The sequence below is a fragment of the Salmo salar genome, chromosome 05, assembly GCF_965601325.2.
Source record: "Salmo salar chromosome 05, fSalSal1, whole genome shotgun sequence".
NCBI classification, from domain to species: domain Eukaryota; kingdom Metazoa; phylum Chordata; class Actinopteri; order Salmoniformes; family Salmonidae; genus Salmo; species Salmo salar.
In genome coordinates this window covers 64,031,776-64,049,376 of record NC_138295.1, presented here as the reverse complement: position 1 = coordinate 64,049,376, position 17,601 = coordinate 64,031,776, and the positions used below count along the sequence as shown (strand labels likewise).

Here is a 17,601-nt window from a genome sequence, read left to right as displayed (position 1 = left end):
TAAAATTGATTAAATAAAAATTTTCCCTCATCAATCTACACATAATAACCCATAATGACAAAGCGAAAACAGGTTTTTAGAAACTGTTTGCAAATGTGTATATTTAAAAAACATATAGCTTATTTACATAAGTATTCAGATCCTTTGCTATGAGACTTTAAATTGAGAGGTTGAGAGGTTTCTACAGCTTGATTGGAGTTCACCTGTGGTAAATTAAATTGATTGGACATGATTTAGAAAGGCACACACCTGTCTATAAGGTCCAACAGTTGACAGTGCATGTCAGAGCAATTGTCTGTAGAGCTCCAAGACAGGATTGTGTCAAGGCACAGATCTGGGAAGGGTACCAAAAAATGTCTGCAGCATCGAAACTCCCCAAGAACACTGTGGCCTCGATCATTCTTAAATGTAAGAAGTTTGGAACCACCAAGAGTCTTCCTAGAGCTGGCCACCCGGCCAAACTGAGCAATCAGGGGAGAAGGACCTTGGTCAGGGAGGTGACCAAGAACCCGATGGTCTCTCTGACAGAGCTCTAGAGTTCCTCTGTGGAGATGGGAGAACCTTCCAGAAGGACAACCATCTCTGCAGCACTCCACCAATCAGGCCTTTATGGTAGAGTGGCCAGACGGAAGCCACTCCTCAGGAAAAGGCACAAGACAGCCCGCTTGGAGTTTGCCAAAAGGCACCTAAGGACTCTCAGACTATGAGAAACAAGATTCTCTGGTCTGATGAAACCAAGATTGAACACTTTGGCCTGAATGCTAAGCATCATGTTTGGAGGAAACCAGGCACTGCTCATCACCTGGCCAATACCATCCCTACAGTGAAGCATGGTGGTGGCAGCATCATGCTGTGGGAATGTTTTTCAATGGCAGGGATTGGGAGACTAGTCTGGATTGAGGGAAAGATGAACAGAGCAAAGTACAGAGAGATCCTTGATGAAAACCTGCTCCAAAGCGCTCAGGACCTGAGACTGGGGCGAAGGTTCACCTTCCAACAGGACAACAACCTTAAGCATACAGCCAAGACAACGGAGGAGTGGCTTCGTGACAAGTTTCTGAATGTCCTTGAGTGGCCCAGCCAGAGCCCGGAAGATGACGTCTTCAGTGACCTGACCATAGCACTTATGTATAGCCTAGTGGCCCGTTGAGACTCAACAATTTCAAATAATAATGATAATATGTTTCAAGGTAAATGGCAAATTCTAGTACAAAATAATACTAATGATAAGATAAATAATGTCTCATTAATCAAAGCTTCATTAATTGTAGCACTACAAATATCATATACTGTACATGCTCAAATGCACATTATTATTAGTATTTGGTGCTATAATTTTCCAATTACCGTGAAATATATTATCATCATATTTGTTTTATATTGTTGTGTTTATTATTATTATTATTCATTTTTTGTATATATATTTTTTACCCCCTTTTTCTCCCCAATTTTTGATCTTGTCTCATCGCTGCAACTCCCCAATGAGCTCGCGAGAGGCGAAGGTGGAGTCATGCGTCCTCTGAAACATGACCCGCCTAACCACGCTCCTTAACACCCGCCAGCTTAACCTGGAAGCCAGCCACACCAATGTGTCAGAAGAAACACCGTTCAACTGGTGACCGGGGTCAGCCCGCAGGCACCTGGCCTGCCACAAGGAGTCACTAAAGCGCGATGAGCCAAGTAAAGCCCCACCGGTGCCTTAGACTGCTGCCCCACTCAGGAGACCCCTATATTGTTTTGTTTCAATGGGCCACTAGGCTATAAATAGGAGGTAAGTGCAATGGTCAGGTCACTCTGAGGGAGACATCACCATTTTTGCATCCTGTACAATGGATTAAAGTGAGCTAAAATAAATACATCTCTGCTTTTTTTGTAGCTTTCTCCAACTCCTTTCTGCCTTGAATTAGTCATTTTGGAAGTTTTCCTTGGTAAGCCTTTCTTGTGATATGGGTCTGTTTGTCAGGCAGCACAGTCATGCTATCTCTGCTCTGTTGACCTGAGCAGGATGGGATTAGATTATGGCTCTGCCCCTAGGACAACACTGGCCTTTAAGGGGAAGAGGAAAATAGCCGTGACGTTACACAGTGCAACTGGTTCTTTAACGTCTTACTTGATGGACAGACTGCAAACATTATTTCATCTTTGGCCAAATGTACAGTACTATATGCTGAGATAGAATGATAACTTAGAATGCTGTAAAATAACCTATTATCATGATCTGGCTTAAGTCTGGTTGCCGTGACGATGTTGGCTGTCTTTAAGTCACCAAAATCATTATCTCTCTTTGGGCTGTGATGTTGTTGGCTATCTTGGGAGCTCTACTCTCTTTGGTCTGACGTTGTTACATTTTTTTGAAGTGATCTACATGTATATCACCTACTCTTTTGGGGTTGTGACATAGTTGGCTATCTTGAAGTCACCTGTGTTAACTCTACTCTACTCTCTTTGAACAGGCTCATTGCTCGGTGGAACGAGCAGGTATGATTGCCGGAGTGAGGATGAAGAAGATTCCGACGGAGCAGTCAGACAAGTATGCTGTCCAGGGAGAGACCCTCCGGAGAATGATACAGGAAGACAAGGCTGCAGGACTTATCCCCTTCTACGTAAGAACAGAACACATTCATCCCCTTCTACAGTACAGTGGCTTGCGAAAGTATTCACCCCCTTGGCATTTTTCCTATTTTGTTGCCTTATAAGGATCGGCGTTCCGTCAACGGGACAGTTGTAAATCATGCAGCGTGTTATGTTAAGATCGCAGATTTTAGAGAAACAACAAATGCCGGTACATATAAGTGTCTTATATCAGCTGAAAGCTGAAATTCTTGTTAATATAACTGCACTGTCCAATTTACAGTAGCTATTACTGCGAAAAAAATGCCATGCTATTTTTTGAGGAGAGTTCCTAACAACAAAACACTTTTTTCATCGTGACAGGTTTGATAAATTCACCTCTGAAGGTGAAATGTGTGCTTACATTCAAATCAATCAAATTGTATTTGTCACATACACATGGTTAGCAGATGTTAATACGAGTGTAGTGAAATGCTTGTGCTTCTAGTTCCGACCATGGGGTAATATCTAACAAGTAATCTAACAATTTCACAACTACCTTAAACACACAAGTGTGAAGGAATGAATAAGAATATGTACATAAAAATATATGGATGAGTGATGGCCGAACGGCATAGGCAAGATGCAGTAGATGGTATAGAGTACAGTATATACATACATTCTGAAATCTTGTTCTGATTTATCATCCAAAGGGTCCCAGAGATAACATGAGGTGTCGTTTTGTTAGAGAAAATCCTTTTTCATATCCTAAAAAGGTCCATATAGCATGCACGATTGATTTTGTATTTCCACTCCTTCAATTTGCAAAGAGAGGAATCTGTGAAAATCTCACCCTTAACGTTGTTTCAACAAGTCAAATCACATTCGTATCTATTCCTCAGAGATCCTAGAAGGTAACAAGACTTCACTATTTAATTAGGGGTGTAGTATATCTTATAGGACACCATATTTGGTCAGAGAGCGACGCCTTCATGGCACGCCGATAACACGGGCGGCCATCACTTGAATGACTTTGTCAAATAAGCACCAATCGGGGTCAAACAAAGCTAGCTAGATAGCCAATGAGCTGGGCTTTACGGGAGTATCTGGAAACCATGTATATCCAATTCACCGTTTGCAGCAATTACAGCTGCAAGTCTCTTGGGATATGTCTCTATAAGCTTGGCACATCTAGCCACTTGGATTTTTGCCCATTCTTCAAGACAAAACTGCTCCAGCTCCTTCAAACTGGATGCGTTCCGCTGGTGTACAGCAATATTTAAGTCATACCACAGATTCTATACTGGATTGAGGTCTGGGCCATTCCAAGCCATTTAAATGTTTCCCCCTAAACCACTCGAGTGTTGCTTTAGCAGTATGCTTAGGGTCATTGTCCTGCTAGAAGGTGAACCTCTGTCCCAGTCTCAAATCTCTGGAAGACTGAAATAGGTTTCCCTCAAGAATTGTTTCCCTTAAGAATTTCCCTGTATTTAGCGCCATCCATCATTCCTTCAATTCTGACCAGTTTCCCAGTCCCTGCCGATGAAAAACATCCCCACAGCATGATGCTGCCACCACCATGCTTCACTGTGGGGATGGTGTTCTCAGGGTGATGAGAGGAGTTGGGTTTGCGCCAGACACAGCGTTTTCCTTGATGGCCAAAAAGCTCAATTGTAGTTTCATCTGACCAGAGTACCGTCTTCCAGATGTTTGCTTATTTTTTTCTTTAAGCAATGCCTTTTTTTGGCCACTCTTCCATAAAGCCCAGCTCTGTGGAGTGTACAGCTTAAAGTGGTCCTATGGACAGATACTCCGTTCTCCGCTGTGGAGCTTTGCAGGCTCCTTCATTGTTATCTTTGGTCTCTTTATTGCCTCTTTGATTAATGCCCTCCTTGCCTGGTCTGTGAGTTTTGGCCCTCTCTTGGCAGGTTTGTTGTGGTGCCATATTCTATCCATTTTTTAATAATGGATTTAATGGTGATCTGTGGGATGTTCAAAGTTTCTGATATTTTTTTGTAACCCAACCCTGATCTGTACTTCTCCACAACTTTGTCCCTGACCTGTTTGGAGAGCTTCTTGGTCTTCATAGTGCCACTTGCTTGGTGGTGCCCCTTCCTGGGGCCTTTCAGAACAAGTGTATATATGCTGAGATCACGTGACAGATCATGTGACACTTAGATTGCACACAGGTGGACTTTATTTAACTAATTATGTGACTTCTGAAGGTAATTGGTTGCACCAGATCTTATTTTATTTTTTGGAATTTTTGGAAACAAGTAATTTTTCATTTCACTTCACCAATTTGGACTATTATGTGTATGTTCATTACATGAAATCCAAATAAAAATCTATTTAAATTACAGGTTGTAATGCTACAAAATAGGAAAAATGCCAAGGGGGTGAATACTTTTGCAAGGCACTGTATGTAAGAACAGAACACACTCATCCCCTTCTACGTAACAACAGAACACACGTCCATATACATGGACAAGCTTTGAGGCGGCAGATTGCCACTTAGAATGGAAACATTCATTTTCCCCTTATTATAAAGAATATGCCACAATCAACTGTCCAGACAATAGTCAATCAGAAATAACCAATAGTCCAATACAGTCCACAAACACACTCTTATGAATATAATGTAAAGTACTGTATATTTCCAGAAAGAACATGCGTAGTGAAACGACAGTCTAGCCCTAGAACCCACACATAGACTCACAGTGACAACAGTTGAACGATGAATTACATCTTTCTCCCATCTTCCTCTCCCGGTCCACTGCTGTTTGTGTGTACCATGCCCTGAGGCCTAAATGGCATGAAATTTTAATTTTAATCGCCTCCACTGCCAAATCAAATGAAACTGGATCTTGTTAACCCATGATAAATGCCAGGAGATCAGTATCTGTAAATGATTACTATACTGGGCTAGTTTGTCTCCCAACGGACAAAGATGTCCTAATCACAGTCTTTATCTGAATGGACAAATCTCTTTCTATGGCTGTCTTTAGAGGAGGAAATGACATGTATGATTACCATATCGTTCAAGTATTATGGCATTATATTTTCAGTTATGGTAGAGCCCTTTGTTAGACCATCATAATACAGTACACCTCACTCATTGTTGTCATGAAGATGTTACTTTATGAGTCATTGATTTTTGTTCTTTCATTTAGTTCTGTGCTACTCTTGGGACCACTCCCTCATGTGCATTTGATCACATTACTGAACTTGGGCCCATATGTAAGTATGATTCTCAAAAGCATGATTAACATACTCCTAAAGGCTGTCTATTAGCACCGACACATGGTTATAGACTGATAAAGACGTAGGAATCTACTGTACAGTCATGTCTCAGGACCAGCTCTGTATGTTTCTGTACTACTGGTTCTACACATTTGTATTTTTGTCTCAGGTAATGCAGAGAAAATCTGGATGCACATTGATGCTGCATATGCTGGGAGCTCCTTTATCTGTCCTGAATTCAGACCCCTGTTGAATGGCATTGAGGTTAGAAACCAGCCACAAATACACACACACACACACACACACACACACCACACACACACACACACACACACACACACACACACACACTTCCAGCTTCCAGTTAAATTGTCAGTGAACATACTTGTATTTACACCCATTATAATTTGTATTTGATAATAACTTAATTTGACTGTCAAGAGGGAAGCGTGCTAGAATGAGTAATATGCCCAAAAATCGGTAGGAAATGAGAAAAGCATCCGTTGGCCTTTTGAACAGCGTGCGTCTCTCCAGCCGAGCGAAGCCGAGTGGAGAGCCACACTGAGAGCACAGATAAGGCTAAAGTCATTTCCTCAGGCATCATCAGACCTTTAGATAAAACCCTGCTGCTCTCCTCGTCCAAGAAATATCACTGTTTATTAGCGACACAAGTTCAAACAATGTTGGAGAGAGGGGGTGGGGGGGGGGGGGCAAGGAAAGGATGTAGTAGAGGAGGCGGACACACACACACACACACACACACACACACACCTGAATGACAGGCAGTCAGGCACACCGGCTCCCTCTGCAGCTGAGGCTGGTTGCTAGGATATGAGTGATAGGCAGTCTCCTGCATCTGTCAGCATGGTAACAACTGGGCACAAGCCCCTCTGATTGATATTGTCTCCTATTGCTGCCTGCTTTTATTGCGTCTGTGAAGGCAGATGGTGAAGGATATTAGAAAAGCAACGATAGAGAGCAAATAGATGAGACTGGAGATTTCTATCTTTGAGGAACCAAGGTGGTGACAATAGAGTTATTGTGCAAGATGCTCTATTTAGCATTTCAAATAAAGGTTGCCTGGGTGTTAGATATGCTGCGTGCGCCATATAATTGGAGCCATCCTAGTGAAATATTATTATCTGTTGTGGTGGTAGGCCAGCTGCAGTCAGTGCAAACCTAGTGATGGCAGCAAGGGGCTTTGACAAGTCAAATATATTATAAGACTACTGTTTTCCTACAATTAAATGGGAAAAATTGCTTGTGTATTAAGAGGGTGACCTACACATTTGGGTTGAAATCAGCTGATTTGAATGGCTGACTCTTTTATCCCTTTCAGTTTGCAGACTCTTTCAATTTCAACCCACACAAATGGCTGTTAGTCAACTTTGACTGCTCTACAATGTGGTAAGTTATCAAGTGATTGACAGTCAGCCTTTGTAGAAACATTGTTTTATTATTGAACAGGTTGTTTTATCTGACCAGGGGGACAGTCTGTAAAATTCCCTGCTGGTCATTTAAATAAAAACGTAGTTTCCTTAAGTAAAATCTTTATTTGTATAATATATATTTTTTACATTTTGTAGGACCCTTTAGTTTATTTTCTGTTCAATGGGGAGAGGGGAGCGGCTTCAACATGGTTTTTAATATTGATTCAAATCTAAACTGCCTTGTGAGCTCAGCACGACACTGTGCAACTGTATACGCGTCTATAACCTAAAATCTAAGGTTGTACTTTTCTCCCCATCCTTAGTTACACTGTTGCTTAATTGACTACACTACTCTACAATGGGCCGTCATAACAAAGTCACCTCCAGAAGTACTATCTAGACACCTAAAGCATTCTTTAAACAGAGTGGGTGGGAATAGGCATCCCATCTGCCCTCTCTCTCATCACCCCACAAACAACATTTCTTGTTGATAGAACGCTCAATGCCCTCTTCCATCCCCGGTGAGTTGCCATGACAAAATCAGTTAACAAAGGAAATGAATTATGCAAGGAGAGACTTATGTAGTCTGCTCAGAAATAGCTGTCTGCTTCTTTTTTTATGACGCTATAGTGTATTTTAATAACTGGAACAAAGTTAAAATTACTTGTAGCATCTCAGTTTATGAATGGTAGTATGGTATTATTGGTTTATAACAGTTTGTAACAATGGCAGGTGAATGTGTTACTGAGAGACCCTGGTCTCACTTATAATCTTACTTCCTTATTTCATGCTCAACTGATTGTGAAAACAGAATTCTTTCAACTCATTCTCAGAGAAAAATCTAGAGCGCAGTGTCACCCCCTGTAGGGTGTCCCCTTAGACCATTGTCACTTTACAATACAATACAACTTTATTGTTCAATATAAGTTAACAAAAAGAGAATATACGTCAATAAAATAGAGATTATAATTTACTTCAATACTGTGTGTCTTTTGTAAGACTTAATGTAGCACTGAACAGCATCTGTATGTGGGGGAGCTGTTCTCTGTGCTTTTCTTTAAAAAGCCTTGCCCTTTAGCCTACCCTTCTGTTTTCTGTGCTCTTCTTTAAAAAGCCTTGCCCTTTAGCCTACCCTTCTGTTCTCTGTGCTCTTCTTTAAAAAGCCTTGCCCTTTAGCCTACCCTTCTGTTTTCTGTGCTCTTCTTTAAAAAGCCTTGCCCTTTAGCCTACCCTTCTGTTCTCTGTGCTCTTCTTTAAAAAGCCTTGCCCTTTAGCCTACCCTTCTGTTTTCTGTGCTCTTCTTTAAAAAGCCTTGCCCTTTAGCCTACCCTTCTGTTCTCTGTGCTCTTCTTTAAAAAGCCTTGCCCTTTAGCCTACCCTTCTGTTCTCTGTGCTCTTCTTTAAAAAGCCTTGCCCTTTAGCCTACCCTTCTGTTCTCTGTGCTCTTCTTTAAAAAGCCTTGCCCTTTAGCCTACCCTTCTGTTTTCTGTGCTCTTCTTTAAAAAGCCTTGCCCTTTAGCCTACCCTTCTGTTCTCTGTGCTCTTCTTTAAAAAGCCTTGCCCTTTAGCCTACCCTTCTGTTTTCTGTGCTCTTCTTTAAAAAGCCTTGCCCTTTAGCCTACCCTTCTGTTTTCTGTGCTCTTCTTTAAAAAGCCTTGCCCTTTAGCCTACCCTTCTGTTTTCTGTGCTCTTCTTTAAAAAGCCTTGCCCTTTAGCCTACCCTTCTGTTCTCTGTGCTCTTCTTTAAAAAGCCTTGCCCTTTAGCCTACCCTTCTGTTTTCTGTGCTCTTCTTTAAAAAGCCTTGCCCTTTAGCCTACCCTTCTGTTTTCTGTGCTCTTCTTTAAAAAGCCTTGCCCTTTATCCTACCCTTCTGTTTTCTGTGCTCTTCTTTAAAAAGCCTTGCCCTTTAGCCTACCCTTCTGTTTTCTGTGCTCTTCTTTAAAAAGCCTTGCCCTTTAGCCTACCCTTCTGTTTTCTGTGCTCTTCTTTAAAAAGCCTTGCCCTTTAGCCTACCCTTCTGTTTTCTGTGCTCTTCTTTAAAAAGCCTTGTCCTTTAGCCTACCCTTCTGTTTTCTGTGGGAGCTCTCAGAGGGTAACAGTGTTTCAGTGTCTGTCCATAGGGTGAGGAAAAGATCTGATCTCATTGGGGCCTTCAAGATGGATCCTCTATACCTGAAACATGATCATCAAGAGTCAGGTAGATATTTTGACATCACTTTTTCGTGTTATTCCCAATCTATTAGGTTTAAATGTGGTAAATCTAGCAATCGTCTCATCAGCCTATTTACAGTATAGTGGTTTAATTTGATCAAGTGCAGATGATGCCTGGAGTCCCTGTAATGTAATGTGATGTGAATGGTGTTAGTGTGAGAGCCCAGTACATCACATCAAGGGTCTGTCGGCTTACTCACCTCACAATCCTGCTGGCTTTAGGCTTGCTAATAAACCCAAGGTGGATAAACTAATACTCACCACCATAGCCCCATGTTTTATATGGCTCGGGTGTGTGTGTGTGCGTATGCTCGAGTGTGCGTGTGCAAACGTGTGTGTGTGTGTGTGTGTGTGTTCATGTACTGTAGTTGCACCGTATGTTTGTGTGTTCTTGTGTTAGAGAGCTAATACAATAAGGTGTGGCAAATGCTCTCCTAATAACACGCCTTACACAATATGTCACTTTAAAACAATCCAATTAAATTACCGATGTCCCTCATGTCCTCCCAACAAAACATTTGCACTGTAATAGTCCACTAATGGTCCTGTTGCATCGCTGCCTGCCAGTGTTAGCCAGTGACAGAGTGTCACCCTTCTTAGATGCAGATGTAGGCTGTGTCCCAATTGGAACCCTATTCCTTAAATAGTGCACTACTTTGACCAGGACCCATAGGACTCGGGTAAAAAGTAGTGCACTATGTAGGGAATAGGATGCCATTTGGGACGCAGAAACACAGCACAAGAGTCTGCCTCTGGCAGGCTGCAGCTGTGCCTGAAGCCTCCTCCTCCTTAATTGGACTGACAGAAAGACAAAAGACTGGCCAACCTCTCCTCACAGAGGGAGGCTGCTCACAGTAAGGCCACTGCTCCCCCAGTTCCAGCTCAATGAAATTACAGGTTATTACCACTGCAACAGGGCTTTTCTACTGTATGTGGAGGCAATGAGAGAGCGAGAGACATCTGTTTTCCATGCCAATAAAGCCCTTGAATTTAATTATATATAGAGAGCGAGAGAGACTCATATTTATGTGAATTTTTTTCCCTTTTGTACTTTAACTATTTGCACATCGTTATGAGTGTAATGTTTACTGTTAATTTTTATTGTTTATTTTACTTTTGTTTATTATCTACTTCACTTGCTTTGGCAATGTTAACATGATTCCCATGCCAATAAAGCCCTGAGAGAGAGAGAGAGAGAGAGAGGTGTAGAATTAATGGTGCTGTAATGATTTGGTATAAAGGTCAGCGATGGTTACAACATTCCATAATATGCTAATAATTATGGTATAGATACACACTACAAGTGATGGACTACAGTGAATTAAAATGTTGGTTGTGAATTGCTAATAAAATAATTACTCATCTGTTTATTTACAGGGCTGGTCACAGATTACAGGGTAAACTGAATGCTTACCTATTATCATTATATTCTGTCGTTGTGTAAGAGTGACGCTGGATGTCATATCAGATGAATTCATTCTGTTTGCTCCACTAACCCTAACCCACTTATCCCCCTCTGCCTCACCCTATCTCCCCCTCTACCTCACACTACCTCACAGCACTGGCAGATTCCACTGGGCCGAAGATTCCGCTCTCTCAAGATGTGGTTTGTGTTCCGGATGTATGGGCTCAAAGGCCTTCAGGACTACATCCGTAAGGTAACAGCAAAGCACAGAAACAGCTTTGGTTCCCTTCCCTTCCTCTGTCTGTCAATCAAATCAGCCTGGTCTGTGTCTATCTAGCTCTATCAGTAAATGAAGCAACAGCAGCAGCAACACAAGGCCTCCAGCCATACACTGAGGCATAATGCATTCATCTACTGTCTATATTAGATAGAACAATTCCAGTAAAGCATGTTTGTAATCAATCATATGTAGGCTACAGTTGTCTTTTTACAAAACAGTGCTATTCAACAAGTTGACCAGTGACTACTGTAGGTCAGATTACATAGGAAAAGCCCCATACAGAGACATTTCTATCATCTTGGTACAGCAGCATACAGTTTGTGAATAGACATACAAACAGTAAGTTAATTATAGTGGACACACACGGACCATTAAACCTCATAGCGGTGGTGACCTACTGGCTGGGAATGAGGAAGTGGAGTGGTCAGCTAATAATCACAGTTAGGACCAGAGTTTTGGCCTCATTAATGAGTGAGTTGGCATTGGAGTTATTACTAATAGTCCTGTCCTGGCTGTTCTCACTCAGCCTTTGGTTACAAATACTGTACACCATGATGTACTACTGTGTAGTTGTGATTACATGCAATGATACACGTTTCGGTTCTCATTAAGCATTCAATGCCACACACAGATTAGTGAATGAATTACATGTTTGATCCTGTGGTGAATAAGAGTTTGAACAGGGTTGAGCTGGAATAGGACATGGTATTTAGCTTGGAGGTTTACCTCCAAGGAAGGTTGGACAGTATGACGACTATTTCATGGTTATTTTCTTCAGATTTCTGGATGTCTTTGTACAAACATAAAAGTACATACTGACCTAGCCCAAAGGCCGGCAGATGGCGATTTTGAGTTGTTTCATTTTATCATCCAAAGGGAATCTATGCAACCGGCTATACATTCGTATCCCCTGTGGACTGGTTCGTACATAAAACATTCTCCATTCAGGCTGCAAAGTCATCGATTTGCTTCTTAACTTGATTTAATGGTGAGAAGGCATAAAAAAACAGGGGAAATATGCATACTTACTTTATGAAACAACATTTTCCACCACCATGCTAGAGTGGCTAATTGCAATTCCCGGATGTTGTGTATCGCGTTCAGCCAATCAGGTTGCAGCATACTGTTGTTTACCATTGGTCTGAACACTGTACGCAATGTCAGGAAGTAGCATTAGCCACCATTTTGTCGCCACTAAATCAAGTTAAAAAGGAAATCGAAATCCTTTTCAGCCTGAATGGAGATTGTTTTATGTACTAACCGGTCCACGGGGATACAAATGTATAGCAGGCTGCATACTGTAGATCCTCTTTGGACAGTAAGCTGAAATTACTCAATATCGCCATCTGCCAGCCTTTGGGCTAACACTGACCTTTTTATGACTAGATTCACTGTCAAAGAGCTTGTGCTTTTAATTTCTGTACTAAAACTGAGATATATCTGGTTCCATAGGCATACTAAACAACAATGCATTTTCTGTTCGATTCAGAAGTTGTATGGATAGGGCTATGTACTTTAATGTTCATCTAGTATTTTCATCACATTAACCCTTTGGTTGAGAATGGAGCCCTTCTCAAGGGTAAATGAACATTAAAGACAATGTAGCTACAATTTATGGTTTCAGCATTTGCTGAAGGTATATTACAACAGCCAGCTAGCTAGCTGCTGTAAGGACACCACCCTCTAGGAAAATGTATTAATTCAAATTAAGTTACTAGGCTGCCACCTAGTGTCCATAAGAAGAAGTTCACCTTAACTAATTTCCATCTGCAGCACCTCAGACTTCAGTGGAAGGCTGTCTGAGTATGAATGAATGACTGTCTCTCTGCCTTCACAGCATGTGGAGTTGGCCAAAGAGTTTGAGAGCCTGGTTCGCGCTGACCAGCGCTTTGAGATCAGCGCAGACGTCGTCTTGGGGCTGGTCTGCTTTAGACTAAAGGTAAGACAATTCAGCCAACTGTGAATGTTAGTTCAGCACATGATCATCGAACGTTCAACAGACCATCGTAAACTATCTTTGGACTGGAGTAGACTAAAATTATTTATCGTTAGGTCTATGGTATATAGTTTTAGTTGACGTTTTTGCACCTATGCTTATTATGCATTGTTCAGATTGCCGGCATACATTTCTTTAAGTGTTTAAAAAGTATTTGACTATTGTTACATCCTAAATGGCACACTATTCCCTATATAGTGCACTGCTTTTTACCAGAGCCCAATGGGATGTATAGGTAATAGGGTGCACTATATAGGGAATAGGGTGCTATTTGGGACGCAAACTATCTTACCTTTCCTCCTAAAAGGGCTCCAACGAGGTGAACGAGACCTTGCTGAAGAGGATCAACAATGGCAGGAAGATCCACCTGGTGCCGTGCCAGCTGTCTGGTCAGTTTGTGCTGCGCTTCGCCGTCTGCGCCCGCACCACCGAGTCACGTCACATCCGTGAGGCCTGGCGACTCATCACCCAGCTGGCCGAAGAGGTCATGCAGGAGCTGCCCCACTGACCATCCACATTGACTAGACAGGCTGGGTTGGACCAGGAGCTGTATCAAGCAGTATTTCAGAGTAAGAGTGCAGGTCTAGGATCAGGTCCCCCCCTGTCCATTCATTAAAATATAAAAGGCAAAATTGATCCTAGAAACGTATCTTAGATCAGCACTCCTACTCTGAGACGCTTGATGAATAAGGGCACTAACCCCACCTGACCATGGCCGGTATTCAAAAAGTGTCTCAGAGTAGGAGTGTCCATGTTATCTTATTCCTTGTGAAGTAAAAGGCTAAACTGATCCTAGTTCAGCACTCCTACTCTGAGATGCTATATGAATACAGGCCTGGATCTCACTCAGTGGAGGCTGCTGAGGGGAGGACGGCTCATAATAATGGCTGAAAGGGAGCAACTGGAATGGCATCAAACCATGTGTTTGATACCATTCCACCGATTCCGCTCCAGTCATTACCACGAGCCCATCCTCCCTAATTGAGGTGGCACCAACCTCCTGTGATCTTACTGTGTATACATCATCAGCATAGTGTAACTGCAGCCCTTTCTCTTTGCTGTGTCATCCCATGTGTGTATTTATATGTGTGGTTGTATGTGAATCAGTGAATTTGTGTGGGTGAGTGAATAAATTAAAGGTGCGTATGTGGATGAAGCAAATCATATCCAGATGTTAAGGTTTTGCCTGATAGGTTACTGTAGTGTAGGGTTTTCTGACAACACTCAAGCATGTGTTCTATGTAAAACCAGACTGACTTAGTTCTGCTCTGACTCCACACCAGTGTGCTAAATGAGAGAGGCCAGGCTAGAGACGGGCATCCCCCCCCCCCTCACCCTCACCCTCACCCTCACCCTCACCTACCCTGCCCTGTCCCTTCTCAACCAACTGTTCATCCAAATCACTTTAGAGAAAGGCCAGCATGCTAAAAATACAGGCAAGGACTTAGTATGTGGGGCTTTATCCTGCCTGAGGTTTATCCAGGCTGATCAGTCAGCTGTGTTTACCTGCTCTAGTAGCGTGATTAGTAGAGATATTCAGTACAACATTATTTATCCCCTTAGGAGCATATTGATTAAAACATTGGGATAGTATAGGTCCCTAAAACAAGATTGCACATTATACATGTTCACAATTCAGAACATTTAAGAGTCAGAAAACATTATATGGTTTGGCACAATTATACAGTAAGTAGAGATATAAACAGTTAGTGTCCCACAAGGTTTGCGCTGTTCACTGTTTTCATGAAGCCAAAAAAATAAGTACAAAAATTAGCAGCATGTTGAGATTATGCCAAAGAGAGAAACAGGTATCTTATACCAGACAAACATTTAACTTATACCAGAAAAACAGGTATCTTATACCAGAGACAGTTATCTTATACCAGACAAACATTTATCTTATACCAGAAAAACAGGTATCTTATACCAGAGACACAGTTATCTTATACCAGAGACACAGTTATCTTATACCAGAGACACAGTTATCTTATACCAGAGACACAGTTATCTTATACCAGAGACACAGTTATCTTATACCAGAGACACAGTTATCTTATACCAGAGACACAGTTATCTTATACCAGAGACACAGGTATCTTATACCAGAGACACAGTTATCTTATACCAGAGACACAGTTATCTTATACCAGAGACACAGTTATCTTATACCAGAGACACAGTTATCTTATACCAGAGACACAGTTATCTTTATACCAGACAAACATTTATCTTATACCAGACAAACATTTATCTTATACCAGACAAACATTTATCTTATACCAGAGACACAGGTATCTTATACCAGAGACACAGGTATCTTATACCAGAGACACAGGTATCTTATACCAGAGACACAGTTATCTTATACCAGAGACACGGGTATCTTATACCAGAGACACGGTTATCTTATACCAGAGACACGGGTATCTTATACCAGAGACACGGGTATCTTATACCAGAGACACAGTTATCTTATACCAGAGACACAGTTATCTTATACCAGAGACACGGGTATCTTATACCAGAGACACGGGTATCTTATACCAGAGACACAGTTATCTTATACCAGAGACACAGGTATCTTATACCAGAGAAATGGGTAGCTTATACCAGAGTTGTGGCCATTCCCATTTCAATTCAGTCAATTCTGAAAGTAAACTAAAATTCTAATTCTAAAATGTACTCATAGAGAAGCATTGAGCAAAAACATTTAATTCCATAATCGACTGAATTGAAAAGGAAGTGACCCCAACCCTGTTTCATAAGCAGCTTTGTCCTGAACATCATAATAACCCATGAGACACATGAGGAGACAAATAGGAGCTCTTATGGGAGCAACAGTTAAAACACTTACAGTAGGCCTTCGCCCTGCATGAATAAAATATACAGACAACAGTTAGTGTCTCAGTTGATTTGAAGAGACACAAAAACAATACGTACCTAGCTTCACTTAATGCCCTCAGCAGTAGCAGTGAGCCAAGGAGGAATTGACTTGAGAGGGGTCTCTCCTTAAGAAGGTAATATGAATGTGTTTCAAATGTGTACTTTACTGTATGCACATCATATGATGTTTCTTTTGGGCTGTTGGATAAACAAACCAGTTGAATTGGATTAGACCTTTAAGCTGTGAATCCCAGCATGTCATGGAGTCACTCGAAATAAATTAACTAAGTCATCTTAAGAGATAAAATATCCCTGTCCCTGGTTTGATTCACAAGTCAAGTGTGCCTTTTGAATGAGGGATGGAGGGGTGTGTGTGTGTGTAGAATATGTGTAGTGGTCTCTATTTGTCTCTTTTGTATCTGTGTTTACTTGATATAACCAGCAGTGGGCTGACTGCTTCAGTCTCACACTGGGGGGAAATTGTATTGTTAACTTGATCATCTTTTACCTGGCGATAAGGTGGTAGTGCAATCCTATGTTTTTTGAAGGAGGAAAACCTTAAGCGTAGCTGTATTCTTTTATATGCTTTGAGTGGCATTGTGGCTTCCTGCTACTTATCTGCCTTGTGGCATCATTGTACGGTCCTCTTTACACAACAAAATAAATGGGTTTGCAATGTGTGTTTGAGTATGTCATACTTTCACATTGGATTGGAAAGGTCCATTGGTACCCACAACTGATTATGTATGATTAGCCTATTTAAAACTCAATCAGCACTATCAAAATCACACCATTTCAAATACAATATTTGAGTTTTGGTGCGACGCCCTTACAAACCACTAGATGGCAGCATTGTCCCAGTCCAGCGAGGGTTGGAGCAGTGAAACCATAGACAGAACAATGAGACCGGTATTTCACCGGATGGATAAATGTGAAGCATCTGCTTGGCGTTTCCACTCACTACGGAATATAATAGTGAGAGGAAACCCACTGGCCGGCCGTGGGAGAAGATGGAATGAGATGGATTTTGGGCGACATTCTGCACATTTTCTCATCGATTAATAATTTGATTTCAATACAGTTTTCTGTTCCCAAAACTAGGATATGTTATGAACAGAGTGCCCTAAGTTGTTTAGAAGGAATGCAAAGGTTGAATTGAGTTATTGCACAAGCGCACTTCACAGAGGAGGCGAGCCCTAATGAAAATATGCATATGAGAATGCGAGAACGCGCCAATAGGATCTCACTAGCTCGTGCTTGGCTCTGCCTACCTCCTTACTTCTTCAGCCCACTATGACTAATTTGTTCCCATTGAAAACGACAGGCGGTGGTCTATCTTGGTTTAGTTATAAAAATCTTTGGTAAAACCTTTAGCTAAAAAGCCTAACATACCCAGTCTGCATCCGTATTGGCACCATATTCCCTATATAGTATTGCACTAAATAGGGACTGGGGTGTAATTTGGGACGTACACCCAGGTTCCAAACAGGTCCACCAGGGGAGCCCAACAACCAGATCTGGTATGTATTGAAAAGCAGCTCTGGGATCTGTCACAAACAAGTGCCAGTACCTTATTCAGTGTGTTGGAGTACTGGAGTTGTT

General features: G+C 41.6%; 1 protein-coding gene across 3 annotated transcripts in view; it reads left to right on the top strand.

Annotated features, from left to right (window-relative positions):
- ddc (dopa decarboxylase) overlaps window positions 1–16,679 on the top strand; it is a 31,726-nt gene extending 15,047 nt beyond the window's left edge. For all 3 annotated transcript variants that reach the window (XM_014201049.3, XM_045718534.2, XM_014201050.3), the window contains exons 6-14: window positions 2,454–2,603; window positions 5,724–5,790; window positions 5,963–6,057; window positions 7,133–7,200; window positions 9,345–9,421; window positions 10,813–10,832; window positions 10,995–11,093; window positions 12,958–13,059; window positions 13,424–16,679. In XM_014201049.3, coding sequence (XP_014056524.1) covers window positions 2,454–2,603; window positions 5,724–5,790; window positions 5,963–6,057; window positions 7,133–7,200; window positions 9,345–9,421; window positions 10,813–10,832; window positions 10,995–11,093; window positions 12,958–13,059; window positions 13,424–13,624 — 879 coding nt within the window. In that variant the 3' untranslated portion in view covers window positions 13,625–16,679. The remainder of the gene's footprint in view (window positions 1–2,453; window positions 2,604–5,723; window positions 5,791–5,962; window positions 6,058–7,132; window positions 7,201–9,344; window positions 9,422–10,812; window positions 10,833–10,994; window positions 11,094–12,957; window positions 13,060–13,423) is intronic.
- Window positions 16,680–17,601: the final 922 nt, after the last annotated feature.